Here is an 18,285-nt window from a genome sequence, read left to right on the forward strand (position 1 = left end):
TGTATTTTTAAACATACACAAGTATTTCTAATCCCTAATATTCCTGTGTGTCTGAATCTGGTTTTTCTGTGGACTCTCCTAGTAGCGGTTTTCCTTGTCTGCTTGACTGTAAGAGAGCATATCCGGCTGGTCTTAGTCTTTGGAGGACCTCAGGACTGTGCTGGGGCGCCTTGCTTCCCAGAGGACTGCGTTGGCCAGAGCCGGGTGCTCCTGAGTTAGGGCCCCACTGCCTTCCTCACGGGTCCCTGGCTGTTTTTAGGAACCTAGGGGCCTCCCTCCTCCTTGGGAGCGCTCATTCTCAGAGTTACGGCTTCAGGTCAGCTTTCAACTTACTTTTCAGGCAGCTCAGAGATGCCATAGAAGTGAAATATTTGCAAGATCTAGTTGTTCTGAAATGTAAGGCCACTCAAAGTTATCCACTATATTCTTATTCTTACTTTTTTCCAGAACTTTTATCTTTTGTTCTTAATCTCATCTTGAACTAGCTTTTGTACAGGGCACATTCACCCTGACTAGCTATTCTAACCCATGTCAAACCAGCAGACTCCACCTAGGAAGCGTTCACAGTGCGCCAGTCCCAGCTGGGGTCTTGGGTCCTTGAGGGAGGGAGGTGCAGTGTGACTGTTATGGCCCACATTGCACATATGAAGGCACTGCCACTGGAAGGTCACCACCTGCCCAAGGCCTCACCACGCTGGGTGCTGCGCTGCTTCCCCCAGCCTCTGTGAGCCGCTGTGCATATGTGGTCTGTTTCTGGGGTCGATGATGATATAGTGCAGCTGCTCGGTTGCCTGGGTTCGGGGAAAGCTGGGGCCGAGTGGTGAGCAGCCGCACATGGCAGCGGATTCCGCGGCCCTGTCGCGCTCCTCTGGGGCCTGGGGTGCTTTCAGCTGGTGGGGACCTGGGGCCTGCCTCCTGCCTGCTTTGCGGCACCTCCCTCTCTGCTCTGGTTCCCCGCGTTTGCCTTCTCCTTGGCGTCTCTCCCATGCGTTTCCCCAAGAGCTGCTTTCAGCACACGTTTGTCCCGGCCGCCCTCGCTTTGTGAGTTCTGACCCAGAATGGCAGTTGGGTGGGCGGGTCTTTGGGCTGAGCTTAACTCAGACTTGCAAAGAATTAATACGTTAAAACGCTTTTTTGTTCTTGCAGATGTTGAGTGGGCGCACTGTGTTCTGACAGCCGTTCCCTGGAGGACAGAGGCTCAGCGGCCTTTGACCCGGACCAGCGGCGCCTGTGCAGGAGCCTGTCCCTGCCGGCTCCGATGGAGAGCCCCGCGGCCCTGACCACCCCTGAGCCCAGCAAGCCCTCGTCCTTGGCCAACAGACACCTGAGCAGAAGGAATGGGCTTTCAAAACTCTGCCAGAGCAGGATGGCTCTCTCTGGTAACCCCCCCCGCCGGGTCACTGTGGCGCCAGCATTGAAAGTGAACACGTGGAATCACCTTTGGCTCTGTTCGGTTTTTCTGTTCTTGCTGGAAGATGGCTTGTTTCGGCCCACGTGGCTGGACCCTCCCTGCCGGACTTGTTCTTCTGTGATTCTTAGGCACAATACTCTCCTTTTTAGGCCATGTTGGAATTCACTGCCATGTTTCAGGGGCAAATTAGAGCAAAACATTATTTCTTGTATCAGACAGTGTGAGATGCTGTCCTGGGCTGCATGGCAAGCAAAATCCAGTTTTGCTAAATTAGCTCTAAATATTTACTGACCATGTTGCAGTTCACGCTTTCCTCCCTGACATGGACAGTCACCCAGACTTGAGCACAGCCGACCTCACATGTAGGTGGCGGGCAGCAGGCAGCAGTGTCCCGGGCTGAGTGGACAGCTGCCGGTCGCCTCCTGTCACCTGCCCAATCACTCCTGGGTGCCTCAGCACCCAGGTGGCCTGGAGCCTGAGGGAGGGGCTGCAGGGGAAGCAGGTGGGACCTGTCCTGCAGGGAGGGGGAGGAGGTGGATGGATGGGGAAGGACAAGGACGAGGAGGACGATGATGGCTCCGCCTGGTGGGACAGAGCTGGCCGCCCGGGGCCTGTCCTGAGGTGCAAGGAGGGGCCGAGCCTTGGGTCTGGCTGCCTGGGAAGAGGAGGGCCAAGGCAGAAGGGGGCGGGTTCCCTGCTGCAGGAAACGGCCTGAGCAGGCCCATGAACTGAGAAGGTCGGAGTGTCCTTGATGAAGGACTCAGAGGGAAGGGAGGGAAGAGTCAGGTCTGTGCTTGGAAGGGCGGAATTGACGTTAACTGAGATGAGAAAGAGGGCAGTAGGCAGCCGGGCCCCCGGGAGGGGTCGGGGCTCAGGTGCCGGTGTGGGCTGTCAGCACATTCCTGTGGGAAGTGTTCTTAAAGCCACAAGGAGTGGGTAGGACGAAGCAGAGTGCTGAGGCTGAGCGTGGGGCCCTGCTCTGGTGAGGGGTCAGGAAGGCGAGTGGGGCTGCTCTGCTGGGGGCAGTGGCTGAGGAGGCCCTCGGTGCCCAGGGTTGCTGGGGGCAGGGGAGGGGGAGTAGATTTTCTGGAACAGCAGGGCGAATGGGACAGTAAGTGGGGGATGGAAAGGAGGTGGGGGAGACAATAGGTAGCTCTTGAATTTGGGACTTTCCAGGAACAAGTGACGGATTGGGCAATAGCTGGAGAGGACGGCAGGTGAGGGCACCCCTTGGAGAGGGCGCCGGAGGGGCCTCAGAGTATTACCTACTCAGAAATGTTACCCTGGGGCCATTTGTGCTTCAGATGGGGCATGTCTCCATGGCCACAAGGCACCTGGTGGTGGCTTAGGTGGACTCTGGGACCATTCAGACTACCAGGGTGTGAATCAACCCTGCAGGTTCATGTAACCCTGGGTTCCTTTTGCAGGCGCTGGGGGCAGGGCCTGAACGCTTTGTGTGTTTCAGAAGCGAGACCCTGGCAGCCATATGAGGGCTAAAGCTTCCTTTCCTTCTCTTTCCAGAAGACAGATGGAGCTCCTACTGCCTGTCATCATTGGCGGCCCAGAATATCTGCACAAGCAGACCGCACTGCGTGGCTGCTCCTGAGCCAGTGGCCCTGGCGGGGTCGCTGGGCAGCGCATCCTGCTGCTCCCCGCCGGGAGGCTTGTCCTCGGGGTGGTCTACGCCCCTGCTCCCGTCCCCCATGTATAACCCGAACAAGGCTGTGTTCATTGTGGACGCCAAGACCACAGAGGTATTTGCTTCGATCTGTGACCCAGCTGTGAGTTGGGGTCTGTGCCTTCACCCTATAACCCCAAACAGAGGAATTAGTGTTTAAAGTGCAATTAGAAAATGCCTGGCTTTGCCTGCATAGTAGTGAAAGGGATGAATTTGGAGACCTAAGTATGAATCAACTAAAACCATTTGAGTCCTTATCAAGACAGACTGAAGGAAAGGGGATGAAGCACATTCTTGACTCGTGCCAACGTGCTGCTTAGCTAAATAAGGGTGGGTGCTCAGTATCTGAATTACATGTGTTTGTGTAACACCCATTTATATACAAATAACTGACACGGGCAGATGGGTAGGAAGTGTGGTATAGCCCTCATGTCTTCTGCATGGTTGTGATGGCATGGCGTGCCCGCCTCGGCAGGTGGAGGACATGTGTTTCCGGTTCTGGCAACATCCAGTGCACTGACCCATGGACGTTCTTGTTTCCATGCCCTCGAGATCCCAGAAGACCCGTGGGTGCTCCTGCTGTGAGCTCAGCCACCGCAGAACACTGCGGGAGGCCGGGTCTCTGGACCATCCCTGGGGCCCGTGCCACCTTCTCCTCAGCTCTGGTGGTGCTTATGCCCCTCTCTGCCACCTGCAGATCCTGGTTGCCAGTGACAAAGCTTGCCAGCTGCTGGGGTACAGCAGCCATGACCTGATTGGCCAGAAGCTCACACAGTTCTTCCTGAAGCCAGATTCTGACATGGTAGAGGCCCTCAGCGAGGAGCACCTGGAGGCTGACGGCCGCGCTGCCCTCGTGTTCGGCACAGTGGTGAGTGCAGAGCTCACTGACAGCGCAGCCGGTTGCCGGCCACCTCAGTGGCAGGAGCAGCTGGGTGGTGGGCAGCAGGCGTCAGAGGGACAGGAGCGGTGTTGCCGGGGCTTGGCATGAGGGCGGTGCAGGATGCTGGAGGGGACTGACCTGCGTTTGGCAGACCTGCAGGCTGCCACCTGGGCAGCATGAGTTCACGTCCCCACCTTCTGTCTGGTTTCGGTTGGAGGGGCCACGTGGCTGGGAGGGTTTCCTGGGGCGTTGAGCCTCCCCCTGTGACGTCTCCCGCCCGACACCCCCCTGACCAGCTCTGTGGTGCCGAGCCCGGAACCGCAGGCACCAGAAGAACCGAGAAAGCTGCCTGCTCAGGACTGGCTCCCAGAGGAGCGCTGGCGGCCCCGCACTGGGCCCGCCTCCTTAAGCGCTGCCAAGCTTTTCCTGCTGTGTCTCTGGGAAGCTGAGGACGGAAGGTTCTCTTCTGAGAGAGTGTGTGCACAGAGATTGAAAGGCTGAGCGTCAGACGCCTTGCTTCGTAGTTGGTCGACTTCTGAAGTGTGAGGCAGCTGAGCAGGGGTCCAGACACCCTGCCGGGGCCCCGGGGGACTTGGTGGCAGCCCCCAGCCAGGCGTGGGCCCCTCTCTGCCCACAGGTGGATGTCCTGAGCCGCAGTGGGGAGAAGGTCCCAGTCTCCGTGTGGATGAAGAGGGTGAGGCAGGAACATAGCTTGTGCTGTGTGGTCGTGCTGGAGCCTGTGGAGAGGCTCTCGGCCTGGGTGGCTTTCCAGAGCAATGTGAGTTTGTGTTCAGTTTCTCAGCGGCACGTGGCTTCACCACGTGCCACCCCTCCCAGTGCAAACCGTGTTCCCACTGGGAGCCTTGAGGGAGGGCTCTGAGGGCTGCGCCTCTTGCTGAAAGTGTGCGCTTGGGCAGGGACCTGACTATCCCAGGCCTCGGCTGTGAATCAGGATACAATCGCACCCACTCACAGGGTTGCCTCACCCGTCAGTGAGGTGACGTATGCAGAGCGGTGGCTGGCAGGCAGTGCTCAAACGCAGGCCGTGGCCGTGGGGGTGGCTCTTGTGATCAGTGGCTCTTGGGTGCGGGGCCTCTGCGGAACGCCCTGGGGAGCCAGTAGTGCGGGTACACCCGGCAAGAGGGGGAGGGTGCATCCTTGACAGGCGCTTGCCTCCTCTCGTGCTTGGGGAATGGGGCATGTGAGTGGTCTTGCTTTGAGCGCTTCAGGCTTCGTGAAGTTTAAAGCTGACATGCAAGAAACTTGTACTGTATCACTGAAAACACTGGTTTTTCCTCCAAGGGAACCATAACATCATGCGACACTCTTTTTGCTCATCTGCACGGGTATGCATCCGGGGAGGAAGTGACCGGGCAGCCCATCACAGACCTGATCTCTTCTGTGCAGCTCCCGCCTCCTGGCGAGCACATCCCGAAGGTAGGACCCCTGCCTGCTGCAGCACGTGGCTGTGGCTGGGCCAGTGGCCACTGGAGTCTGTTGCTCTGGTGGCATCAGGCTCTTAGAGCTGGAGACATAGACTGGGCTTCCTGACAGCAGGAGTGTCCCCCATGGGACGGTGGGGCTGGACCGACGAGAACACTCTGGGATCTGAGCCTGTGACCAAGGGTCAGAGCCTGTGTGGCTCCCCAGCTGACTGTGCTGTCCCCTCGGTCCTCCCCTTGGAGCATGCAGGGGGCACCTGTGGTGTCCCTTTTTGTGGAGCGGTCTGGGGGCCACGAGGGGCAGGGAGGATGGCTGACGGGGCTCCCCTCAGGCAGGTGGAGGGCCAGAAGGGGGATGGTGGGCAGCTTTAGGGGACAGTGGAGGTTTGGGGTGTGGGTGGAGGTTCGTTAACAGCTGAATCCTCCCAAGTGCCAGGCCGGACAGCTGTGTTTGACCGGTAGGCTCTGCCGCTGCAAGAAACAAGACCCCTTCCGGACCCCGTTGGCACCCCTGGCTCTCTGGCCTCAAGCTGAGAGCAGAGGCTCTGGAGCTGTTCGTTTGCTGCTTTCAGTCTTCCGGCTTGATTGGAAGCCCCTCCCCAGCCCTTATTTTCTCTGTGCCTTTTAATCTTTCCTAAAGCCGTAGCCTCTTGGCCCCCAGGGCTGGTGGGAGCATCCTTTAGTACAACCGATTTGGGACAGTGTTTGGCAGTGTCTGTTCCATCTGCACACAAGCAGACCTCTGACCACGCCAGGCCCTACCTGAGGGACATGCGCTGGAGGGCACATGTGAGCGTATTCTCTGCATGTTTGGGACAGCCACATACGGGAGCCACCCCACACCCCCAGGGCCGAGGAGACAGGGCTGACGGGGGTCACTGGTTCTGACCTGTTCTGGTGAAGCAGGAGCTCCCGCACATGCAGGCGCGTGCCTAGGACACAGGCCCCTGTATGCCTCGAGTCGTACAGGCTGCACCCCTAAACAGAGGGGCAGGTGGGATGGGTGAGGGATGGGCACAGGCTCTGGCCAGCTTGCCGTCTTATGAAGCCAGTAAGGGAGAAAGCCCTCAAAGCCTTTGGTTAGGAACACTGCTTCAGTCAAGCTGTGCTGAGGAAATGGGATACATTCCAGGTACTGAAGGCAGTGAACCATATGCAAGGACTTGAGGCAGACGGGGGATGGCCAGTAGCGGCAGGCAGCTGCTGCCCCCGGGGCTGGAGGAGGGAGGATGGAGTGAGGGACCAGATGCCAGTCCAGTCCTGGCGCCTTCCTCCATTGCCCTGGGTGTGCCGCCCTGGGGCTGCTGTGGAGTGGGGGGGCAGCTGCCGGACTGTGTCCCCTGCCCCAGTCATGGCTCCAGGTCAGGGCTCTGGCTCCCGGGGCGAAGGTGGGGTGCAGGCAGATGGAGAAAGAGTGGCGTGGGCATCGGGTGTCCCAGGGGCGTGGGGTGGGTCTTACTCCAAGCAGCAAACACTCAGAGCTGGGCCCCGTGATGCTGCTACAGCTCGGCGGTGTGTCTTTCTTTCAGAATCTCAAGATTCAGAGGTCTGTTGGAAGGGCCAGGGATGGCACCACCTTCCCCCTGAGCTTGAAACTGAAATCCGAACCAAGTGGCGGGGAGGCAGAAGGCAGGCCGGCATACCGGGCCTCTGTGTGGGTCTTCTCCACTGTCAGTGGCCTCATCACCCTGCTGCCCGATGGCACCATCTACGGCATCAACCACAGCTTCGCACTGGCGCTGTTTGGTTATGGGAAGACGGAGCTCCTGGGCAAGGTGCGCTCTGGGCTGCCAGAGTGTGTGCCTTGCAGGGAAGCTGGTCTGCTCAGACCACGAGGGGGCGTGTTGGTCCTGCGCCTTGTGCCTCCACGTCTTTGGTCCAGCAGGGCCCCCCCAGCCCGCCTGCATGTGCTTCTCTGGGCCCGCATCCAGTGTTCTGTGTCCCTCTGGGCTTTCTCCAGAGCCCCTGGCATTTGTTGTATGCGACCAGCTGCCCCAGGAGAGGCCTGTCCTCACCTCCTCTGACTGTCCTGGGGGCCGTGGTCGGGGCAGGGGAGGTGTTCTATGACCTTCTTCCCTGATGAGCTTTCTCAAAATTCCTTGAACACAGGGAGGTGGAAGTCTCCACATCCCAGGAGCCAGGCCCCCCAGGGGTGTCGACTCCCTTTTTTCTTATCTAAGACTGCTAAGCAGTCCAAACTATCACAAGCTTAGTGGCTAAAACACAGCAGTCATGTATTTTTGACACAAGTCTGCCTTTGGACCGAGCTTAGTAGGACAGCTCATCCCGTTCCATGTGTGGTCGGCTGGGGTTGTGTCCTCCCTGGGCTCATCCGCTCGTGTGTTTGGCCAGTGGGGACCATGGCTGGGGCCAACGTCAGGACCCCCTCCAAGAGCTTGGTGACCGGGCTCCAAGGGCCACCTTGGAGTGCCCCTCCTTGGTCCCTGCGGTCTTCTGGGCCCCTGGGGAGGGGACTCAGGCCCCCACTTGATGGAGGAGGGTCCTGGGGGAAGGAGGGGCTGCTGTGTGGCACGTTGCTCTTGAGGCCAAGCGGCCCCACCCTGACGGGCCTGGCTCCTGGGTACAGGAACCCTGAAGCCTTTCCCAAGCGCCTTGGCCACCACAGGCCTCTGCAGGTGCGGCAGCAGCCGTTCCGTCCTGGCCCTCCTGCCGTGCTGATCCCACGCCCTGAGACAGCTAGCCTGTTTTCACCTCTTTTTGAGGCTCCAGAAACAGGCCCCTCTCTGTCCTCTGATAAAAAGAACAGGAAGCAAGTAAGCTGACTTTTAGTTATGCTGAACCAAACGAGGTTTGGTTGTAGTTCATGAAAACACGTCTAGCATAGTTTCTGGATGAAGAGTCCCACGGGAAGGCCGAGGGTGCCGGGCCCCCCAGGGAGCGGGTGTGTTCCGGGCTCGCGGCTGCCCGGCCAGCAGGAGTGGGGGCTGCTCGTGGGTCTCCTGTGCAGGACATTCGCTCGTGCAGCTCCTGGGCCGGGCCCTTCACGCTGCAGCCGTGGTTGGACCCTGTGCCTGGGCTCTTCTCCTTTGCACTGGGGTGCACGTCCCTGAGACTTGATTTAGGTGCACTTCGCAGACGTGCTCTAGGCTGAAGGAGAACATGGGGTGGAAGCTGATGTGTCCATGGAAACCAGTAGGTGTTAGTGTAACTGGCTTCAGAGTGCGTTAGTACTGTCTTTTTCATAAGAAAAAGGGGAAATAATGAATTCCATGCCGAGCCTCAGAGGGGCTTTGGGGCTGTCAGAAGGAACTGGACCCAGGGTCTTTCCTACCTCTTCTGGAGGCTTCTTCACATTTTCAATGTCTCCCCAGACTGGGCAGTGGGACCTGTGGTCAGTGTGAAATCTTGTCAGTTCTGAAATGTCGATGTTTGTTTTCTAGAATATCACCTTCCTGATTCCTGGTTTCTGCCAATACATGGACCTTGTATATGACAGCTCCTTACCACTGCCAGACCTGGCCGACTGCCTGGACACTGCCACCCAGAGTGGGCCTGGGGAGGTGACCGTGGGCCCCCAGCAGGACCAGAGCCCAGCTGGTGGTGAGACCCGGCTGCCCTGCCCCCAGGCCCCAGGGAGAGAGGAGGGGGCTCTGGGTGACCTGGAGCGGCTGCTGGGCTGCCATGGGGACCCTGTCTGTGTGGTTTGATGTCCCTCTCTCTGCCTCTTGTGTGCTGTGTGTTCCTAGGGGATGGGAAATGTATGGGAGCCTCACAGATGTGTCGGCACGTGGAGGAGGACTGGAAGTCCCCAGGATGTCACCACAAGCCTGTGTGTGGGACCCAGTAGCTAAATGGCGGTCTTCATTTTAAATGGAGCATGTGGGCCAGCAGCCTGGTCACTGCTGTCCTGTGGGAGGGGACAGAGGAAATGGAATGAGAAACTGCCAAGTGCAGGCCGGGACACAGCGGGGGGGAGAGAGGCTGCTGGCCTGGGAGCGTGCCCGCGGGGAGCCAGAGGTGGTCGGGTGGGACGCACTGAGAAAGGCGTGGGGAGAGGGCTGATGGCGTTTGTAAGATCAAGCCGGGCCCCCCGCCTGCTGCTCAGAGGAGGCCCGTCCCGGCAAGGTGTGCCTGCCAGTGCGTGACACTCTCTTCTGGCATTGCTGCTAGAGTCAGCGGCTAACACCACACTTGCTGGTGGCCGTGTCCTGCTGAGAGGTGAGGTGCTCAAGCCTGTGGGAAGCCAAGAAGCCTTCACTGGGACCCAGGCCCCGGCCACTGGAGGCCATCGCCCTTCCTCCTGCCCAGCTCCGCCCACTCTGGGGTAAGGTCTGTAGGGAGCAAGACAGTGCACTGAGGGGGAGGCAGGTGGCAGGCAGATGAGGACTCGCTGGAGGGCAGTGTCAGCCACACGGCGGGCAGGCTAGCGTTCGGGGTGCCTGCAGCAGGCTGACCAGGGCAGGCTTTGTGAGACACTCCCTGTCTGTGGACAGGAACTGTGTAGGGCCCAGGGAGCTAATATCAGCAGGATTTTCTCACCTTCAAAATCTGTTCTCTTTGTGCATTTTTAAATAACAAAGTATTCTATCTAGAGTAGAGGAAGTCCATGTTAGAAAATCTGGAAAATTTGAAAAAGTAGAAATAAAAAATCCACTGTTCAGTTATCGTCCTGTTCTGCAAAGCATTTCGGTGTGTTTTCAGTTCTAAAAATCTCTGCAGCGTAGCGCCCAGGAACGGCCAGACTTGCTGCGTGCATGCCCCTCCCTGCTCTGGCCCAAGAGGCACCCGCTTCCTTCCTGCTCAGCTCCCCTCGCGACCCTGTGACCAGGATGGGGGTCAGAGCTGCCTGTCCTTGAATGTGACCTGTGCATGCCTAGGTCTGGCTTCTTCTGCCCTTGGTCATGCCTGTGAGGTTGATCTGCATTGTGCTTTCCAGTCTTCTTGAAATACGTAAAAATATGTCTCCGGTGAGCAGGTGTATTTCAAGAGAATGGTGGTGAGAGGCACAAGCCCCATGCTCGTGTCCTGCCTCCCCTAGAGGGGCTGCTGTGCCAGCTCTGCTCTTCTGGACCCCCTTCCCTGTGCATCGGACACATGTGTTTGCTCAGGCATGTCTGCTTTTGGTCCTATAACGCAGATAGGTGTGCACTGTGCACATGTATGCACATACGCATGCACTCACACACACCCGAGACCCGTGCCCAGCTCCACAGTTGACGAGTTTCCCCATGGATGGTTGCTGCCTGGCTTCTGCCCGCTCCCCTGTGGTCTGAGCCGTGTAACTTGCGGGTTCCTCTTGTGGGGTGCCCAGCAGCGGCTCCTCGGTAGGTGTGGTCCAGCGCCACGCAGCCTGCAGTCCCCTCGGTGCCAGGCCAGAGCTTGTTTTCGGGTTGTGCCATGAGGAAGTTCCACCGGGCAAGCCGCTCCACGTTTGCTCTGGATCGGTCATGCTCGCCTGCTGACCTGAGGTTGGCTGGCGCCTATAGACAGCCCGCGGAGGACCACTGCCCCCTCTCACCTGCCGCCTGTCGCCCTCCCAGTCCTCACTCTCACTGGCCCACTCACGGATTTCACTCAACAACTAAACATCACTAAAGACGTGAAGGCTCGTCCCTAGAACTAGGCTGAGATAGTCAGTGAGGCTGGGACGTGGGAAGGCAGGAAGCCCGATGCGGAGTGGCTGGGTCCCGGGCGCTGGTCAGTGCCCTTGCTCGGTGCACCCTGCGGCTCTCCTAGTTCGCCTGGCACTCAGCCCTGTTGTGTTCAGGCAGTTGATGCCGAAGCCAATGGATTGTTAGAGTGTCGATCAGGTGCTGAGACCTTGAGTGAAGCACCCAAACAAGCCGGTGGGGGCCTCGGGTCCCCGCGGCGCTGCTGCTGGAGGCCCTGCTGCCTTGGGGCTGAGCTGGGGCAGTTGAGGGGCAGGGAGAAGAGGGGCCTCACTTGCCCTTAAAGGCTCTCTTGAAAGCCCCACCCTCACCTCTCCACCTTAGCCAGAGGTCAGTGACACTGCTGCGTCTGGCCACTGGGGAGGGAAGGAGGTGGTGGGGTGCAGAGCCGCCCTGGGCCTGACCCCTCACCTCACCCATGTCCGAAGGGTGCCTGCCTGCCCGAGGCCTGGCCCACACCCATATCAAAGGGATTGCCCGCACTGCTGGCGAGAGGGTTGAGACCCTCCTGCCTCCTCGGCTGGCCCTGCAAGGGGCGTGCAGCTCCCTGGACACTGGCACAGAGCTGGTCTCCTGGCATGGGATGGATGGATGGAAGCAGATGACCTTTACCTGGGTCTGCAGACCCTCGTCTGCCCTTCAGCTGCTCCAGAAAGCCTCTGCTCTTCCTCCACCAGCAGCTCCTCTGTGGAGCCCTCCTTGCTTTGGGCTCCTCTCTGCCCTGCCTCCTTCCAGACCTCGGCAATCCCATTTGCCAGACGGCTGGCATGTTTGCCGCATTCTGATGGTCTTGGTGCTGGCCTCTGGCCTTGGACAGCATAAGGCAGGTGCTCAGCAGTCTGTCCCGTGGGACTGCGGAGGCGTGGCCAGCTGGAGGGGTGCTGGCCCTGGGGAGGCCTGCGGGTGCCTGCCTGGGCTGTGGCGGCCTCTCCCTCTAGGGCCCCGTGCTCAGTGTGTGTGCTTTGTGCTCTGGCTCCTGGGCACTAGTGAGCCCCCCACCTGTGAGGCTCCCTGCTCCTGCCCGCACCTGCCCTCTCTGAGCCGTGTCCCCTTGGCCGTGAGGGCCGGTGCATTGGTAGCCGGTCAAAGTTTAACCCTGTGCAGTGCTGGGAACTCTCAAGTCCCTGCTGTCCTTTCCTCCCCCTTCCTGAGGCACCCTGTGGATGGCTGAGGTTGCCCAGCCTGGATGCCTTACTCATTTCAGGGGACATGCTAGCCCCTGAGTGTATGACCCGGCGTGCTCGGTGGCATTCTTTGGTAAATCACTGCTCAATGTGGATTTATATGGAGATTCTGTGAGTTGCTGCTTTATTTTTTAATTTTGTTACAAAATTTAATTTTTTTCTCTGTCATAGTTTATGGTGTGAAATGCTTTGTGCTCATGTCCAATAGAGGGGGGTCCATGTGATCCTTTAACCCTTCTGTGGCCCTTGAGTAACTAGGTCATCTGTATTACAATCTCTAGGGTGGGCAGCATCCCAGAAGGATGCCCCCCAGCCCAGGAACAGTCATTATCTGAGGACCAGCAGAACATCCCGGAAGGAAGCCCGCCAGCCCACAGCCAACAGTCATGGCCCCAGGACCAGCGGAACCCTGGCTTGGGGAAAGAGGAGCCCCTGGCAGTAGGGAGCTCCCGAGAGACCCTTCGGGGGGAAAGTGGGTCTGACCCAGTGGACACAAAACTAGGTGCTTCCCATGAACATCCTGCAGCTCCAGGGCCAGCTGAGAACAGGGGCAGGAGTGTTGACACACACGGCCTAAACCAGGAAGCCCAGCTAGGACAGATGGGTCTGGGCAGTGCCAGCAGTTCAAGCCACAGATCTGATGCTGCCTGTCAGCTGGCTGCCCATCACCACCCACCTGCACCTGCACAGCGGGGAAGCCCGGGCCCCACCCGGACTGTGCAACTCTTGTGCCCCATGCCTGCTTTGGATGAGCAGGGAGCCTTGGGCAGCCATGAAGAGCTGCACACGTGCTTCGTCAGGGAGCAGCTGTCCAAGCCGAGCTCGGTGGGACCTCAGGGCGTCTCCTACACAGAGCTGCCCCTGGCAGAGCAGCCCCTGCTCCCTGCCCCCGTGTCGCTGTACAACCTGGGTGGCAGAGACCTGCACAGAGGCCGCTCTGGCAGCTCCTCGGCCTGCTATGCCCTAGCCACGGACCTCCCTGGCAGCCTGATCGAAGTGGAGGCCTCAGAGGCCAAGGAGAATTCCTTTACCTGGAACCTCAAGGAGCTCTTCCTCAGCATGGGGACAGACTGCACCTCCTCACACTGCCCCTGTACCACGTCTGAGCTCCTGGACAGCCCCTCTCCTTCGCGGGGAGGCTCCGGTGTAGACCTGAGCAGTTTGCACGGGCAGAGGCCAGATGTCCTGGACGACAGAGAGCTGTTGCTGCTGACAGGCACGCGCTTCCAGCCCCGTGTGCGCTGTTTGGGACACAGTCGGGCAGAGCTGTCTGAACCTTGTTCAGCGTCCTCTGTACACTATGGAGGGAGTGGCAGAGAGAGCCCAGGCCACGTGCCCCCCATGCTGGGGGCCAGCCCAGGGGATGTGTGCCCACCGTACGAGCCCGGGCAGGGCATCCAGGTCACCTCCACTCCTGTGAGAGGGGCCAGCTCAGTGACTCCTGGGGCAGCAGGCCTGCGACATGACATTCAGGAGGGCACCTACTGTGGGAGCTGCTACCACCGCGACGGCTTGCAGCTGAGTATGTCCCAGCGCGGGGAGAGAGGTCCCTGTCCCCAGCTGGGGCGTGTCCCATGCATTCCCTGTCAGGCTGCCTGTAGAGTGCAGAGCAGTGGGGTGTCGGGGCTCCCTGGTCCTGGGCTCTGAGGAGGCATCGTCCCCCACTTGGTTTTGGCAGAGATGATGTATTTAAGAGCCTGCCGTCATCATTCACCTCTTGAGAATCAGGATTCCAGGCGTATGTGCCTAGGAAGGCAGGATCCCGAGGTCCCAGCACCTCCCTGCCCCTTCTCGGAGCTGCTGTGTGCTGCGGGGGCCTGTCACGCCGTGGGGAGGTGCATGGCCGAGGTGTCTGCGCTGGTACTCCTGTGCGTTGGGGTCCGGGCCGCTCTGCTCTCTCGGCCGCCTGCTGGGGCTGGGTGTGAGGACCAGGCCCCTTGGCTTGCCTTTGGAAGTGATGCTTTCACTTCCCTTTTTGTTTTCTTGACTTTTTAACAGGTCCAAGTTCTAGCATCTGTTCCCTTATTGTCACTCTTGTGGTGGACTTACTAGGGCTGTTTTCCTAGACTTTACTAAGTCATAGAAATACTAGGAAACCAACAGAAGAAAAAAATAAAATCACCTGTAACAGGCCCAGCCCCCTGACAGAAAAATGCCGCATTTTAGTGTATACCCAGGAGGCCCATGAAACAAATTACATGTATAAACACACAAGTGCTCTATGCACGCTTGTGTGTGTAGAGCTTAAATGGCATGTGTGCGGTTTCAGTAGAGGCTGGCCACGTTCCTGTCACCCGGATGCGTAAACCCCAGTGTGTAGGGCTGTGGTGAAGGCAGGCTCTGCGGGCTTTCCCGAGGTGGCCGGCGGCCGCAGGTCTCTCCCTCACCTCTGGCTGCCCCCATGGACAGCCGAGCTGCGGCCCGCGTGTCCTTTTGCTGCCTACCCTCCGTGGCGTCCCCTGTGCACGCAGAGGGCCCTCTGAGTATGGAGCTGTGCTCTGGTCCCCCGCAGGCGTGCAGTTTGAGGTGAAGCGGGTGGAGCTCCACGGCTCCGCGGCATTGTTCTGCTGCTGGTTGGTGAAAGACCTGCTCCACAGCCACCGGGACTCAGCCACGCGGACCCGCCTGCTGCCCGCCACCCTGCTGAGCCCCGCGCACTCTGTGCCCGAGCTGCCTGCACCCAGCCCAGGCGAGGTTGGTACTGCCAGCAGCCCCACCTGTTCTCCTTGCCTTTCTCGGTGGAGACCCTTACCCATCAGCACCTGTTTCTCCTGGGATGGGAAGAGGGTCTCTGCAGCCTCCTTTTGACGCTGCCTTCTGATACCCTGTGGAAGTGTTAGCCCCACGTAGGATTTTAAATCTGTACTTGCCTGTGAGCAGGGTAGTGTGTGAATGCGTCTCCACACAGGTGCAAGTTTGCACTGATGTGTTGAGGCCGCATGGAGAGCCCACAGAAAAAGGGTGTCAGGCCGGGCACTCTCAGGCACAGGGGGTGGGGAAAGGCAGCTCAGGGTAGGTGCTGCGCCCACGGGGCCTGCGTGCCCACGGCCTCCTGCCCTGTATGGCTGCCTGCGCTCCCTCGGACCTTCCTGTGCATTTGCAGATGCTCGGAACCAAACCCTGGTTTGAGGAGCCTCCCAAGGCCATCGAGCTGGAGGGGCTGGTGGCCTGTGAGGGTGCATACACCCACAAGTACAGCACGCTGAGCCCCCTGGGCTGTGGGGCTTTCGGCTTTGTGTGGACTGCGCTGGACAAGGAGGAGGATAAGGAGGTACGGGGCTCATGGAGAGGAGGGGGCTGGGTCCCACGTCACGTGGCTCCATGCCTTCAGTCCCTTTGTGTCTGAACTCTGGGACCGTCGAATTAGGGTAGGAGGCCCCTGCCCAGCACCAAGCACACAGCCTGGGTCAGGAACAGTGCGCACATTCACCCCTGGCTGCCCTGTGCTCCCCGCCAGGGCACCGGCAGACTCCCCCCTGTAATGCACCCAGGGGCTGACATCTTAGTTTCCAGCTGGCTCCCTGCAAGGGGCCTTCCTGTGTCTCAGCTCCACAGCCATCCGCACTGTTCCTCTTCCAAAGGAGCCTCAGGCCTCGCCGTCTCTCCCTCCCCCACCCGCTGTGGGATGGGACCTGTCGTTGCTGGGGCATTTCTGATTGGGGAACTGATATGGTGACGGGCTGCCTGACCCTGCGAGTGCTGTCGGACAGCCCGGGAGTCCGTATCCTGGCCTGCCATTCCCGGGAGGCCCTGTGTGTGCCTCTGTCCCCTGCACCACTCACCACTAGGGCTTACCGAAGCTGTGAGCCGGGGGCGACGTGCATCTGCACTGGAGTCCCATGGCTCTGATTCTCACGGGTCCTCTCTGACCGTATGGACCGATGATGGTTCCCCTGCCTGCAGGGACGGTTTGTCCCTCCTCCCTGCTGTCCGTCCTCCTCACCCCTTTGCCTTCCCTGCCACGCTGGCCACAGGACCCGCAGAGCCATGGTCAGTAACAGGCATGTGGCCAGGGCCCCTGTGCCTGTCGATGACAATGCTGCTTTTATATCTTGATGGACACCTTCTGTTTGAGGATATTTTGTTTTATTTTCAGCTCAGTAAAGTTTTTTTAAAAGAGTGAATGTTGAGTTATGAAATGTCATTTCTATTGAGGTGACCATATCCTCATATTTGTTATATTAATACAATGAATGACACTGATCAACTTACCTCTGTAGAACCCACCTTGATTATGTTATAGTTCTTGTACTGCATTGCTGAGTTTGCTGTGTTAATATTTTTATCTGGGACTTTTTTCATTTATATTCATACATGAGTTTTTTCTTTTTTTTTTTAATGTCAGAGTTATGTAAGGCTGCAGGGCAGGCGGGGCTGTGGCACACTGGCCACATGGTACATGCGTGGTGGTGTCTGTGACCACGTGAGGCTGCAGGGCAGGCAAGGCTGTGGCACACCGGCCACGTATGTGCGTGGTGGTGTCTGTGACCATGTGAGGCTGCAGGGCAGGCAAGGCTGTGGCACACCGGCCACGTGGTACGTGCACATCAATGTCTGTGGCCACTTACGTCCAAAGAATTGTCTGTTCCAGGCATCAGCTATTTTTTTGGTTTTCTATAAGTTTCCTTTCTTATACTTCCTGTGAGTTAATTTTGCTATTTTTCTAGCTTAGCAGACTGAGTTAATATTTTTTAAGTTATTACTTAATAAACATGTTCATGGTCGTGGGTTTTCTTTGTCCACTTGGGTCACATCCTAAAGGTTCTGACATTTGCTGCTCTTGTGTTATGTGTTCTTAAGAGTCTGATTCTGAAGCTCGTGTTGTTACCTCTTCCCATTCGTGGTTTGAGTCAGGAATCGGGTGGGCTCTAGGATTTCCTTAGACCTGATACCTGAAGGAAGAAGAAAGAAGCCCCAATTTCCCTTGGTTTAAAAAGAAGCACACATATGTCTGCCTTTCAGAAACCAAAGATGACAATCTGAATATTGCCAGGCCGATACATTGTGCAGTAAAGCAACTGATCAGTGGGTATCTTGCTTGCGGGGACCACATCGGGCTCCACGGGGCAGAGCGGTCCCTGTGCTTGAGTCTGGGGTCAGTCTGGGGGCCGCTGCATCGTGACACTGTCCTTCCTGTGGCCTGCGAACATGGGGCATCCTCTATTTGTTGCACTGTCTTTGATTTCTTTGAACAATGTTTTATAGTTTGTATTGTACAAGTCTTGTCTTTCTCTTGTTGATTCTCTTATTTTTACATCTGGTTTCTTCTCCTTGTTTATTATTCATCTGCTGGAATATGTTTATGGGGTTTTCTAGGAAGAATGCATGGGCATCACACTTTGCGTCCTTATATGCGTTAAAAGGTGTTTATTTTTCCCTCATATTTTGGTGGTGATGTACCATTTTTTTCCCTCTCACATTTTATCCATTAGCATTATTTCGAAGTAAATTTTCCTACCAGCAACCTAAGGGTTTTCTTTCTGTTTATTTTTTATTTTTTATTTTTAATCTTTGGGCTTCAGAAATTTTACCAGCATGTATTTCTATGTGTGGGGGTTCTTGCTTCATACTTGGTAAGACTTTGGTGTGAACGTGTACAGCTTTCCTTACCTCAGGAGAATTCCATTCTTTTGTGCTGTTAACCCTTTCCTCTGGCTCTGAACTGTCTTCTGAAGCTCCTCAGGTGGGCGCTGGTGCTCGTGCGGGCGGTCCTCCTTCTCCGCGCACCCTCTGCAGTCTGCCTCCGAAGCCTGAAGGCGGCGGCCGTCTCTCCTGTAAGCCTCCGAACTCGAACTCATGCCAGAGCCAGCTCCTCCCGGCCGGCTCCCCGTGCTCTGTCCCCACGCTCTGTCCCCGTCCCTCTCCATCATCCCCCGGCTCCCTGGGCTCTGTCCCCACGCTCTGTCCCCGTCCCTCTCCATCATCCCCCGGCTCCCTGTGCTCTGTCCCCACGCTCTGTCCCCGTCCCTCTCCATCATCCCCCGGCTCCCTGTGCTCTGTCCCCACGCTCTGTCCCCGTCCCTCTCCATCATCCCCTGGCTCCCTGGGCTCTGTCCCCAC

At 58.0% G+C, this 18,285-nt stretch overlaps 1 protein-coding gene across 4 annotated transcripts in view; it reads left to right on the forward strand.

The window, feature by feature from the left end:
* Nucleotides 1-18,285, forward strand: part of PASK (PAS domain containing serine/threonine kinase) — a 38,281-nt gene that overhangs the window by 8,237 nt on the left and 11,759 nt on the right. For 2 of the 4 annotated variants that reach the window (XR_012123354.1, XM_073217796.1), the window contains exons 2-13: nt 1,147-1,379; nt 2,933-3,165; nt 3,787-3,957; nt 4,607-4,747; nt 5,272-5,406; nt 6,941-7,186; nt 8,813-8,972; nt 9,543-9,696; nt 12,507-13,747; nt 14,738-14,919; nt 15,329-15,496; nt 17,901-17,999. Coding sequence is in view for 3 of the 4 variants with exons in the window: in XM_073217796.1 (XP_073073897.1) it covers nt 1,259-1,379; nt 2,933-3,165; nt 3,787-3,957; nt 4,607-4,747; nt 5,272-5,406; nt 6,941-7,186; nt 8,813-8,972; nt 9,543-9,696; nt 12,507-13,747; nt 14,738-14,919; nt 15,329-15,496; nt 17,901-17,999 (3,051 nt within the window). In the remaining variant the exon portion in view is untranslated. The remainder of the gene's footprint in view (nt 1-1,146; nt 1,380-2,932; nt 3,166-3,786; nt 3,958-4,606; nt 4,748-5,271; nt 5,407-6,940; nt 7,187-8,812; nt 8,973-9,542; nt 9,697-12,506; nt 13,748-14,737; nt 14,920-15,328; nt 15,497-17,900; nt 18,000-18,285) is intronic. The other 2 variants (XM_073217795.1, XM_073217797.1) reach the window with 1 other exon arrangement.

Source organism: Manis javanica, chromosome 12 (genome assembly GCF_040802235.1).
Source record: "Manis javanica isolate MJ-LG chromosome 12, MJ_LKY, whole genome shotgun sequence".
NCBI lineage: Eukaryota > Metazoa > Chordata > Mammalia > Pholidota > Manidae > Manis > Manis javanica.